Source organism: Talpa europaea (genome assembly GCF_964194135.1).
Source record: "Talpa europaea genome assembly, chromosome: 1".
Taxonomy (NCBI): Eukaryota; Metazoa; Chordata; class Mammalia; order Eulipotyphla; family Talpidae; genus Talpa; species Talpa europaea.
Window position 1 is genome coordinate 134025204 of NC_140073.1, and position 13583 is coordinate 134038786.

General features: G+C 37.9%; 1 protein-coding gene across 4 annotated transcripts in view; it reads left to right on the forward strand.

Annotated features, from left to right (window-relative positions):
- Positions 1-13583, forward strand: part of PARD3B (par-3 family cell polarity regulator beta) — a gene marked incomplete at both ends in the record, with an annotated part of 909806 nt that overhangs the window by 527355 nt on the left and 368868 nt on the right. For all 4 annotated transcript variants that reach the window (XM_084247417.1, XM_084247420.1, XM_084247419.1 and 1 more), the window contains 3 exons: positions 696-866; positions 5310-5442; positions 12724-12823. In XM_084247417.1, the coding sequence (XP_084103543.1) occupies positions 696-866; positions 5310-5442; positions 12724-12823 (404 nt within the window). The remainder of the gene's footprint in view (positions 1-695; positions 867-5309; positions 5443-12723; positions 12824-13583) is intronic.

Here is a 13583-nt window from a genome sequence, read left to right on the forward strand (position 1 = left end):
ATCCTGGGTAAAAGTACTCATCAGCCAGTTTTCATGCAAAAACAAAACAAAAAACAAAAAACCTGGCATTCCCCTCTGTCAAGAGTTTCTGCCAGAAGACATCAGCACAAATAGGTCCTTCACTATATTCCCCTGTGTTCTTTTGCAGACTAGCAGACTAGCAACTTTTGGTTGTGTTAGAGAAAATTACATGAGAATTTTTTTCAGCACTATCAAAAGAGCTAGCAATGAGTGTAGGAGACACACTGCTTCTGTCAAGCATGGATATTTAAGCATGATGTCTCTCTGTACCTGAAAATGCAAACCCTTCTTGCAAAGGATATGACTGCTTCTTTTTGTTTACAAACCCCCTTTGCTTGAGTCATCAACATGATTGAACGCAACACAAGGAAATGGCAGAATCTGGGTAAGTTAACAAGATTGCCAAAGACTTAGGTAAGCGGCACTAGACAAATGTCTACATTATTACAACTGGGGCCGCCAAGATTTCTAAAAAAATACATTAGCACAATTTATTATTGTTAGTATTTGTGACTATTTGATAAGCTCCAGAGCCCTTTTCTGCCATAGAAAATAAATCATTCCAAATAGCTGATTTTTTTTTTTCATTTTTAAACTTGAACTTTCCCCTGAAACTGCCATATGTCATCACCATGCTTTTCTCTGTTGAATACTGCTCTCTCTCCTTGCCCTAGGATGGTCGTCTGCGGATGAATGACCAGTTGATTGCAGTGAATGGTGAATCTCTTTTGGGAAAGTCCAACCACGAAGCTATGGAAACACTGAGGCGATCAATGTCTATGGAAGGAAACATACGAGGGATGATCCAGTTGGTGATCCTGAGGAGGCCAGATAGGCCAGTGGAGGTGATGCCAGCTTTTATTTCCCATAGAAAATTGCCCAAATGGTCATCAGTATAAGCAAATATCCATCACTAGAGTGTGACTCATATTGATTCTGAAATTAGAAAAAATATACCCAGAAAGACTCTGGTGGATGTGTGTGACAGACAGGTATGTATGTATATTTTAGGTATAACTAGGTGTTCAAATGTCCCTAAGTAACTTATTAGATATAACACATTCATATAGTCTAGATTTTCCCCAGAAATTCCTAGAGCTTTGAACTTTATGAATAAGACTTTATTCACATAAAAAAGCCTTAAAGCTTATAGAATCTTATATACTTTTTGGCTGATGTGCTAGCAATGTCTATAACTTAGAAAGTTCTTAACCAGAAGGTTGCAATGTTTAATGCATTAGCTCTTCTATTCTCCCCCATAATCTGTATGTGGCTAATATCGACATAGGGCTTAGCAAATTTAAAATTTGATTTATCAAGCAAGCTACTTGCTTCATGTTATTAAATAAATGTTCTTTATTTAATGCTTGTAAACATTTGTAATGATTCTTTTGCATTTTTTAAAATAAGGAATATTTTTTACTTATAAGTGATAGGTAACAAAATATTCTTGAGTGCTAATATCCTTAAATATTTCACTTAAACACTATTTTATTTATAAAAAATATAAAATATTATTTAAGTGTAATTTTCCTTATATATGAACAATTATTATTAAATGCTCCCAAAAATTACTTTAAGAAAGGTAAAAGAAGAGTGTAAAAATCAGTAAATCACACATATTCTCTAATGACAAATAATTTTTGTGGTGTGCATTAATGTGCAAGTATAAAAAGAAATAAAATATATGAATATAAAATAATAAATTCAAGTTAAAAGTCAAAAGAGAAAGGATTTGCAAATTAGACAAGAGTAGAAGGGAGTTGCGACTCAGACTAGTTAATAATTTGGAGTCTATAGTTCTGGATTATGTAAGTTAAAATCTCAGGTTGGCCATTTTCTGGCTTGGTAAAGTTATATATAGATGAGTGCTCATTACTTTCTGATGACGGATAACTGTTTTCTGCTTTCTTCCTTAATGTATCTTCATTTCCTAGCACATAATAGACACAATAAAAACGTTATATCTGAAACCTACTTTGTCTGAGAGGGTAAGAAGAGGTAGTAAACTTATATACTCTATGCTATTTTGTTATGTTATCAGCTACTGGAAAGGAGTAAAGGTACCTTTTTACTCTTCTGTACATAACCTTGTAAATGTTAAACAAATGTAAATTGGCCAATTACTGAACACTATAGGTAATGAGCCAACTTGTTTTTAACATTTGTGGCTGCCTAAGTGACAGAAAGGCATCTATGAATATTTAATAGATTTTACTTATGTACACACTTACAAAACCTTTATCTATTGCTTCCTATCTTAAGAGAATTAGCTCCTTTCTGGTTTAATTTGGTTCTTATGCAAGAGCCCTGGAATTCCATGGAAACTTGTTCTTGGAGAATGGTGTGGAAGGTGCCAATGAAGCCCTAAATCACTGGTACATTAGATTTCCCTGAGGGTTTTAGGAACAAAGGTGCCTCAAATAATAGAAAAGTCTGGAAGACACTGTTCTAGAGTTCTATCCCTGTGAGATTATAAAAGAGGGAAATGAGAGAGGAGACGGAAGGAGGGAAGGAGAAACGGTAGGAGGGAGGGTGGATAAGGTTGTTAAGAGTTACCTCAACCGGGCCTCCCCGGTGGCGCAGCGGTAGAGCGCTGGGTTGCGAAGCTACCCGCAGCCTCTGCGGCGCCGGTTCAATCCCCGGCTGCTCCCCGGCCACCGGTGGAGGGTCCCACATGGCGCGCAGACCTCTCCTGCCGCCCGCTGCTCCCCTCAGCAGTGTACTTCGGTCCTTCTGCCTGCTCTGTTCCCCACTCTGGCTCTGGTGAATTCTCTCACCCTCCGCTTCTGACTGTACCCAGTGCTTGTATAAACAAAACAAACAAACAAGCAAGCAAACAAATAAAGAAAAACATGCCTCTATTAAAAAAAAAAAAAAAGTTACCTCAACCTTGCATTTCTCCTAATTTCACATAGTTCTCTAAAGGAGGAGACATAGTGGACAGGTGTTCTTTATTTTGGCTCATTGAATTGAGACATTTTATTACTTGTATTCTCCTTTAGTGTGGGTATTTTTGTTTTATTTCTCACACTCTGGGATAAATTGCCAATTATTCCATTAGAAGAAACTACTAAACTTACAGTTCTTAGCCTATCCTCAGAAGGGTCTTATTAATATAGTTCACTAGGGAATCAATTGGGAATAAGAAATGGGACAGAAAACAATTTTTATGAGGACATTTAAACAAGATCCATGTTTAACTTCTCTAATATTTACACGTTTTCCATGGGGATGAACAGGCACTTGCCTCTCTCAGCTATTGAGAATCTCTATGGTACTTGTGAAGATTAAGGATTTTTTTTTCTTATAAAGGCAGTGGCCTAAGGTACAGCTAATCTTTATTAAATTGGAGAAAATATGCAGCTATTTGATCTCCCAAATCTGTATTTTACTGTGTCAAAGCATATGTTTTTGCACTCATATTTTTGTTGTATTCTCCTGTGGAACAGCAGTCCCCCTTAGGTACAATAAAAAAGCATATGTAACCTAGAAAAAAGATCTCAGTACTACTTATATATTCAAGCAAATCAATTAGTTAGATTTGGCAAGAATACCAAAATGGTTACTTGAACATTATATTGATACAGAAAATTGAAAAAGCTACTTAAGAAAAGTCAAAATATATAGTTGTTGGAGTATTTTCCCACATTACCCAGATGTACAAGATACGTAAACAGTTTTGATGAGGACCTGGTGAAGAATACATAATGAGTCCTTGATTGAATCAAAATCATTTTAAGCAGAAACATGTTTTTCAAAGGATGAGCTTGAGGTTCAATTGTAATTCTATTTAAGCCCAGAGACTTGGTATTAAAAAATGGGTTATGACCTGATTTTTTTTTTCTTCCCTTTCCCAAAACATTTTCTTCCCTGCTGCAAGCTCATCTTGGTAGAAGCAGAATATGTTTAAAAATCCATTATATTTTTTATTGGCTGGGACACTAATGGAGGGCTCCACGACAGCTCTATTTTACAGGCTGAATACTTTAATTAGGCTGGTTACTGATCACTTGTTGTGATATTGATTGTGTCATTTATCAAAGAGCTGGGAGAGCAGAATTTTTTTTTTCTCGTTGTTGTTAAACCAAAGCGCAAGGGTGTGCAAGGTAAGTTCTACCTCTGCTGTCTTCGAAGGCTCCAGTTTTAAATTAGGCATTGTTTGCCTCAGTATCAGCCTTGGTTTCATGAACAGTATGGAAGAAATGGGTAACGCTGGGTGGGGATAAAGTGTTGGAAGTGTTGACAAAAAGAGAAAAGACCTTCAGCAGCTGAAAACATTTTTATTAAAAAAAAGGTATAAATTGAATGTTTTAAATGTTTGTTTTTTTAAAAACAAACAGGATACTCAGATGTTATAACCAAAGAGGAAAGCATAAAGCAAATGCTTTTCTCAGAAAGAAAGAGGCCTGGGGAGCAGATCTGCGTTTCTGTTTGTGGCATGTTCCTCTCACAAATGGTTTAGTGCCCAGCCATGAGATGTCTTCCAAATGATGTCCTTAAAATCTGGTCAGAACACAGATAATATGAGCAAGAACAATTCCCACTTCTCTCTGCTTCCATTCTCTGGAATAAATAGCCAGAGCCCCTTTAATTGGCCCCTCCTATACCTCTTCAACACCTGTGGAACATGGCTTGTGGGGGTGTTATTCTGGATACAGCAGTTTTTAAAAAACTGTGAATTTGTTTACAGACTGTTGGAATCAAAACAGGAGGGGAAATCATGGGGGGGGGGCAAAGAAAAAAATCTCAGGAGAACCACTGTCTGGCATTGTCACAGCAGTTTGTTTTAACTCCTGGCCAAAAGACCCTGTGTATGTCACAGGACATACTCGTGGCATTTCAGTGGCAACCTGCTTGGGCTCTGACTTGTCCTAGAGCATATGCACTCAGTCGCCGAGGGGGAGAGAGAGGAACCAGCTGGTTGGCAGAGAAACACCCTTGGCATGAACTGTATTCTTGTGTTGACACTGCCACAAGCTGTACTCCCAGATGGAAGGAAATTTGAAGAAGCCAGTCCTAAGTGGGGGAAAGAATAATAAAGTTAATCCTCTTTTGTGCTGGCTATCAGCAGGCCTAATCCTTAGCACCACATTGTCAGTATTTTTTATTTCATATTCAAAGATGCTTTAACTGATAGGGCCATTTTGATTTTCCACAGTGGAGGGCTTATGTGCAACAGACTCTTGAAAGATTATTCCTAAACCAATCATTCTTTTGCTGCACTTCCTTTGACCAAGTTGAAACATATTAAAAAAGCAAATGTCATTTTTATTTCCCTTCCTTAGGAACCTGCAGAGTGTGGAACCCTCTCTAAGGCATGCCTTGAGAACTGTCAAAACGCTGTAACCATCTCCAGGAGAAATGAGAATAGTGTGTCGCATCCGTTTAGCACTTACAATCCACATGACAAACAGAAAGGTAAGAGTCTCTCGATTTTCATCCACTGCAAATGATGTGAGAAAACACAGTTTATCTTTTTTATTTTTTTAAAAAAGAACAAAATGGAGTTAATTAGACTAAGTGCAGACTTTGTTACTCTGAGTCATGAGCACAAGGAGATGGGGGGAGCTGACTCAGAAGTTGTGAAGTGTATTCCTGGCACTGCCTCCAGTGTAAGTGACAGTTCTGTGCTTGCCTCTGCCTGCTGCCCCAAACATGGAGGGTTATGTATAAAACAAACCATGTCTGCAGAAGCAAAATGGCAAACTGTTATTTTTGTTTTTGATAATCTTTTGATATTGGAAGTTACCAAGTAGAAATCACTACCAAATTTAAAAAAAAAAATGGATGGACTAGTTTTGAACCATAAAATTGTCTTAGCACAATTCGCAGATTTATGCTTGATTCTAAGGTGAGTGTGGTAAATACTGTGGTCCCAGGTCATTATCTGACAGATGGAGTTTCTTGTTATTGTCTTACTACACTGTCTTTCCCTTATTATCTGGTACAGATCACATTTCTAGTAGAGTCCTAGGGGTAAAGAAAACTTGGGTTTTCTTGTTTTTTCAAAAATTATACTTTAGGTCACTGAGAAAATTGTCTTATTTCCCTCCTATCTCCTTTTTAAAAATAATTTTAATTTTATCGATTAAAAATCAATGCATAGTCATTACAGAAGTTTTAGAGAAAAACAATAATAAAAAGATATAGTGTCACTCATACATCTGTCAGCTACACTGGTCAATAACATTTATGTGTATATGTGTGTGTATGTGCGTGTGTATGCACACATATATATTCACATTTAATTCAAGTTGGGCCTTCTTGCAAATATGTGCATATAAAATAAAAGTGAAAATGAAATATATTAAATATGTTCAGGAAATTGCTGTCCTAATAATAGCACAACATGAACATCTTTGTCATTGAATATTGCACAGCACATATTAGCAGTTGCGTCATAGTCTGTTGGATGCAGGCACTGTATATTAATTGCATACTCAACCCCTTATTTTTTGACACTTAAGGTGTTATCAAAATTTATATGAGAACAGTTTCTAAAATCTGAAATTAATCTGTCAGAACAGACTTGTGAATCTGAGATTCTTCTAGATTTAGATTGTTTTGTCAGAATGTAATGTCTTTTCTTTAAATCCCTCCGCTTTAGTGAGTAGTAGCAATAGCTTGGCCATTTATTAAATGTTTACTGTCTGTTAGACACTGTGTTAAGCAATTTATGTGCACACTCCAAGTGAATAATGTTATTATCCTCGTTTTACAGATGAAGAAATAGAAAGAGTAAATAATTTACCCGAGATCATACACTTGATCCATGAAAAGCCAGGATTCAGCTCTTGTCTCTCTGACTCAATTTCATTCTCTGAACCACAGCATGTGTCCTGTCTTACACTGGTCCCTTGAAACTATTGAAATCCTTTTACCTGATACTAAGAATATTCTTTAGAATCTGACTTGACTTTGCATCCAGATAAAGAAATACTCAGCATGTCCTTTTTCCTCTTCTTAAAGAAATTAAATGTTTTCTTGACAGAGCAATAGCTCCTGAGATCTAAAATCACAGTAACAAGGGGGTCTGGGCAGAAGAGCAAGTATTCCGCAGAATAGAACAGCCTTCTCTACCATGCACACCTAATGATCAAGAACATTGACATCTGTATTAAAATAACTCAGCTTTTTACGATTTGACTGGCATTTAATTCTCCAGAAACATGTGGTCCAGGGCAATTCTAGTTCTGTGTTCTATTCCTAATTATATCAGTGACACCCAAAGGGACATTGGGTGTGTTACTTCCTATCTTATTTAATTTTCAATACCTATAAAATGTTAATGTTGAGGTGATCATTACATAGTGTATTTGTGGGAAACATTGTGATACTCAAGGAAATGGTATATCTCTAGGAAGGATCGCAAAGGCTAACATAGTGAAACTATAAAACTAGTTAAAATATAAGGCTACACCCACAAACAATGTGTAAATAATAAATTCACTCAATGCAATAAAACCTCGGAGCATGAATAGATCCTTCAGAGTTTGTGTTTCCACTGAACAATTAGAATCCTCTGGGCACAGGTGACCACAGAGAGCCACTGAGAGCTGATATCTCTTCTCTACCTTCCGAGACGAAGATCCAAGCAGAACAACTTCTACATTAATGAAATCCATGGGGATCAGCTGCCTATCTAGTTTTTGCTATACCCACTCTCCCCACCTGGGTTTTCCAAGGTTGCATAAGAATCCAATTCTTTCAAGAACTCTACCAAATATTAGTTTTAAAATCATAGAAATCTATTATTTCCTGTGGATCTGAGATATATTACCCAGTTTTAAGAATTAGGCCTATTTAAAGCAGAAACTCATTAAATTTTAATAGTAAGAGACCAGTAGATGGAATTCTCTTTTTACATAAGCCTATTGACTTAGAGACAATTATATATATATAACAGAATTTATAAATATAATGCTATAGATGAATATCATCACCATCATGTCCATGTAATATTAATATCACTTTAAATTTTGGGAACCATTGAGAACTCTGAGTTTTAAATGTATGTCAAGTGGCAATTGGCCACTAAGACTCATGAACCCCCAGTGAGTGTTCACTCACCACTACCAACTTTTTTAAGGAGCTCCTTTAGAAAAGCAAGATTGACTTGACAAAATGTAATGTCTAGTGAAGAAAGGAACTGTTGTAGCCAAAACATTCACTTTTTTCCTTCCCTTTTTCCATTCCTTTGTATATTTAAAAATCCTATGTTGATATGCTGTGTTCCATCTATTTTTGTAATAATAGTACGTACCACCCACAGTTCCTTGGTTATTTTTTATAGATATACATATTCCTGTCAAGCTGTTACACAGAAAAGGCATTTTTAGAACTAATGTTTGTAGAAATTGTAACACCAGAAAATTCACATTTGTGTTGGAGAATTGCTAGCAATGCCCGCAGTGGAATAAGTATAGTGCTCCAAGATGGTAATAAGGATGGAGGTTGTATCCCAGGGGGTTACTATAAAATCCTATTAAGCATCTGAATGGTAATGAAGTGCACCAACACTGTATTTTCTGAAGAATCTGCTGGCAGATCTCACCCCAGGCCAAGTAATAGCCTAAACATAGTGTGCCTCTGGCTTGTTATTACTTCTCCTTTCATTGCATTCAGGCCTGCATCTAGTGCCCTGCTCCTACTCCCTCTCCCCTTTCAGCCCCAGGTCTGCCAAGGATCACCTACAGAGGTGCCCTTTATGTCTTCCATTCCTACCCTAAGTCAGACATTTTGGTTCTGTGTCTTGTCCAGCTGGATGCATGTTCCCTGGGGTCCTTTGAGAAGACACATGGCAGTATAATTATTCTTAATGCATCCTCTCCTGGGAACAAGCATGGAAACTACCCCTGTAAGCATGTAAGGCACTACCTCTGGAGCAGTGATGGGAAATCAAATTATACTTTTCAATTTGTCTGCTGTTTATTGGATACCTCCATTGTAGAGAGTACAGTCAGGGATGCAAGGAGGGTCACAATGTTGTTATTGCCCTCAGTATAATCTAAAGCAGAGGTCAGCAAACTTTGCCTGTTAAGAGCCAGATAATAAATATTTTATGCTTTGGGGGCTTAAGATCTCTATTGCAACTCTTCGGCTCTGCCACTGTAATGTAAAGCAGCCATGGACAATATATAAATGAATGGGTATGACTGTGTTCAATGCAACTTTATGAAAAAAACAGATGGCAGCTAGTTTGGGATTAAGGCCATATTTTGCTGAGCTCTTGTCTAAAGCCACATCTCTTTTACTCTTCTTTCCCAATTTGACTTTGGTAGGAGACCTCCCATAAAACAAGTATAACAATGAGACAAGTAATTAAAATAAGGACTATTTGGTCATAAATGTACTTTCAAAATTCACAGGCATATGTAATGACCATCAGATTTACCTGGTGTACTCAATGAAATCTATAGTTTTGGGGTAGGGGACAGATAAGAATTCTGGATAATCTCAATCATATAGGTCTTCACAAAGCATTTGGACCAAGACAGGAAAAAAATTCCATATAGCATCTGAATATATTGTTTAAAAACATACCAAGGATAAAAAGTGCACAAAGAAGATTTTTAGCTCTACATCTATCACTACTTTTAAAACATATAGATTTAAAACATATAGATGAAATGAAACTTAAAATGAATGATTTCTTTTTATAAAGAAAAGATTTATCTTTTAAATAAATCTTAAAGATTTATTTTTTATTTATACAATAGCTGGGGTACAGGCCAGAGGTGCTGGAGGATGAGAGGATTCACCAGAGACAGAGTGGGGAACAGAACAGGCAGACGGTCTGCTGCACCATGTGGGAATCTCCCTGGCTGGCCGGGAATCAAACCTGCGCTGCAGAGGCTGTGAACAGCTTCACAGCACTGTGCTCAACCCGCCGCACCACCGGGGAGGCCCTGAAATGAATGATTTTAATAAAACTTGAAGTATCTAGAGAAGAAGCTGAAGAGGAAGGAGAGAAGAGGAGGACAAGGAAGTTTTGTTCAGTCAGTAAGAGAAATAAATGTAGACCAATAGAGGATAGATCAGTAGATTGCTTTGTGCAGCATCTGATGCTCATTGCAATATGATGAGTGCTATACAAGACTTATTGTTCGTAGTATTAATTTAATAGATAAACACAATGAATCAGTGGATGAAAGACAAGGGACTTGTATTCCTGGTTCATACCAATGATATTTGGCAGCAGGAGGAGGGGCTATGCTCCCTGCAGTGACTGACCGAGCCCTTTAGAGGCTTCACTGCCTGTGCCTTAAGTAGTAGATTAGAGAAGGGGGGGGGGGGGGTTGTGGTGCACTGTTTCTTAACCACTGAGACCGGGAATGGCATTGCCACAACAACTCACATCCTAGAGTAAGAACTAGAATAGCTACAAGAAATGAAGGGAAATGGAGTCTGACTGTATACCCAGGAAGAAAGGAAGGACACACGGAGGGAGCAGGACTTTTCTCTGCCACAGTCTTAGGATTTTCTCTGCAACAGTGAAGGTTTTATAGAGAAGGTGATAGTTAAGGTGAGAACTTCTCAGGTAGACTAAGAAGTTGACAGTCCAGAAATTAGAGCCAGCAGAAAAGATGGCCCAATATGTCCCATGTCTCCAATTTACGCTGTGGTCTTTTGTTTCTCTGAGGAAGTCTATGGCAGTCTGATAGCTGTCATATTAAAAAACTGCTGCATCACTTGGGGCGCAGGGGAGCAGGCAGTGCAGGGGGGCAGTGCTCATCATGCCATTGTCCATCATATTTCCACCCCCAAGCCTCACTCAAGTTAGTAGTTAGCACTACTAACTAGAACCTCTTCTACTTTACAAAAGTCCTGAGTACAGACCTTGGAGAAAATCCTTGCCCTCTAGGTCTTCAGAGAAACAGAACCATGTGAGTTAGCTCACATGACTATGGAAGCAGCCAAGTCCTGAGATCCACAGGGTGAGTCAGCAAGTTGGGGTCCAGAAGACCCAATGGTAGGGTTTCAGTCTAAAGGCAGCATCTCCCAACCTTGGAAGTGTCAATGTTTTAGTTTTAAGTCTGAGGGCAGGAAAAAAAAAACATCTCCTTGTTTGAAGAGAGCCAGGCAGGAAGAATTCTATCCAGCTTTGACAAAGGTCAGACTTTGATTTTTTTAGACCTACAACTAATTGGATGAGGCCCACCAACATTAGGGAGAGCAATCTGCTTCATTCAGTCTGTGGTTTAAACAAAGACTCATCCAAAAACAACCTCACAGAAATACCCAGAAACATGTGTGACCAAATATCTGGACATCTGTGGTCCAGTTAAGTTGGTGCATAAAATTAGCCATTGCACTTGGATGAGGAAATCACAGCAGGCTATTATCAGCAGTAGTTGTCCAGGCAATGTCTTCCATTCCAGAAATCAAGGACAAATTGGATCTGCCTCTTAGGAAATAGCTCACCATAGAAACACACAGTGTATTTATGATCTATAGAATATTAAGCTTTTAATTAGTTAACATTTTGCATTTATGAATCACTACTTACGTACCAACTCATGTAATCCTTATACTCCTCCAGTGAAGGTATTTTTTTCTTTTGTAAAGATTTATTTATTTATTTATTTATTTATTTACACAAGCACGGGGTACAGTCAGAAGTGCGGGAGGGTGAGAGAATTCACCAGAGCCAGAGTGGGGAACAGAACAGGCAGACTGACGAAACACACTGCTGAGTGGAGCAGCGGGCGTGACAGCAGAGGCCTGTGTGCCATGTGGGACCCTCGCTGGCAGCCGGGGATCGAACCGGCGCTGTAGAGGCTGCGGGCAGTCTCGCAGCCCAGCCCTCAACCGCTGCACCACCAGGGGAGACCCAGTGAAGGTATTTTTTATCCCCACTTTATATAGTTAAAAAATTGAGGATTACATACATTGGATAATTGTCCAGGTTCCACAGCTGTAGAAACCATGATTGAACACCTGGAGGTCTTCTTCCACAAATCTTTATCTTAACTAGGATGCTTTGTGATGCTTTTCATACATTATTAATTATAGACATTAATTGACATGATGCACATAATGCTTAGTATAATTTATATCATGCAGTAAGTATCAATAATCCTAACTTGTTAGTTGTAGTAATATTCAAGATACTTCTCCCCAGAATAGACTGACAGTGCACCTATTTGTAGGTGAGAAATCTAGAGGTCAGAACCCAGTTTTTTACTTTAAATGCCACAAACCCAAATGTTTTCATGATAGCAGAGATACAAAGAAGAGTATTTCCCCTCCCACTGTATTTCCATGAGAGCAATGTGCTGCATCTCATGAGTTCTTAAAGTACTTTTTGTCACTGAGGCAAAAACTTAAATCACTATTTAGTCCAGAGCATTTATTAGGGTCTTGTTTACAAAAACACGTTAAGGCATAAAAGAGATGACTTCATTACTCTTCCACAAGCATGTGTCAGCCTTTCCTGGGTGGCAAAGGTAGTCAGGATGTAGGGGCTAGGCGTGCAGGGGCTGCCTGTTGGCAACTAGTGTAAAAACATTTCAGTCAGCTCAGATTTCCTCACAGAGGCTACATCAACTCCCACGCGAATCCTTCAGTTCCATATGAGGACAAATTTATTTCAGGGTTGGTTCATGTGTCAATGAAAACTGTCTGAGAGAGGGACGGAATCACAGCCAGGTACTGGAAGGTTCAGTTTACTGCAGGTTCATTATTCTTTGTTTATAGAGCCATTGCTGCCCAATGACAGATGGGCTGAGAGCGAATTACCACCTTCACCAGCTCCACATCCTGTTCTGGAATTGGGCCTTGAAGATTGCAGCCACAGGTATGGATTAAGTGATAGATTGTAAATGTTCCCCATTATGGTTTTCTTGGGAAAAGCCAGTAACCTATTCTAACTCTATTTCTTTCCACAATGGAAACCTCAGTGTATCTATAACTCCTTTGCAGTCAAAGCTTCTCATCACTAATGGCTTCCATTCCTCATATTTTGCTTCATGGAATTTGTGAAGTTTCATCATAGATTAAACTAAGAAAATTGTTGAATTTCCTTCAACCATGTTTAAAACTAGAGAGCGGTTGAACTCAAAGAAAAGTTATATGGGAAAATACAAATCAACTTTAAAAGTTATATGGGAAAATACAAATCAACACCGAAAAGACATAAAGTCTAAGGTGTTTTTTTTTTTTAATTTGTAATTGGCAAGCCCTGAAGGTATTTTAAAAATAGATGTTCCAAGAAAGTTAATGAAATATAAAAATTAAAGCAACACTATATATAATCTAAAATATTGAAAAGCATGTCCAATATTATATCCATTCTATAATAGAAACCAAAAGAAATCAATAATTTTTAGAATCACACAAGCATGAGAGAGAGATTTACTAAGCATACACACCATTTGGCTAGTAGAATTCATAGATTTTGTTCTTCTGATGAGTTCTAAAAATCATTAAATTGCCCCTTTGCTATTTTCTGTATTTATTATGGCTGTTAAAAACTGCGTATTTTATTCCATTCTGTGTCCCTTGATAATCCTGTGAAATTTTTTCATTTTTCTTGCAGCAATGCCGGTGTCATTCCT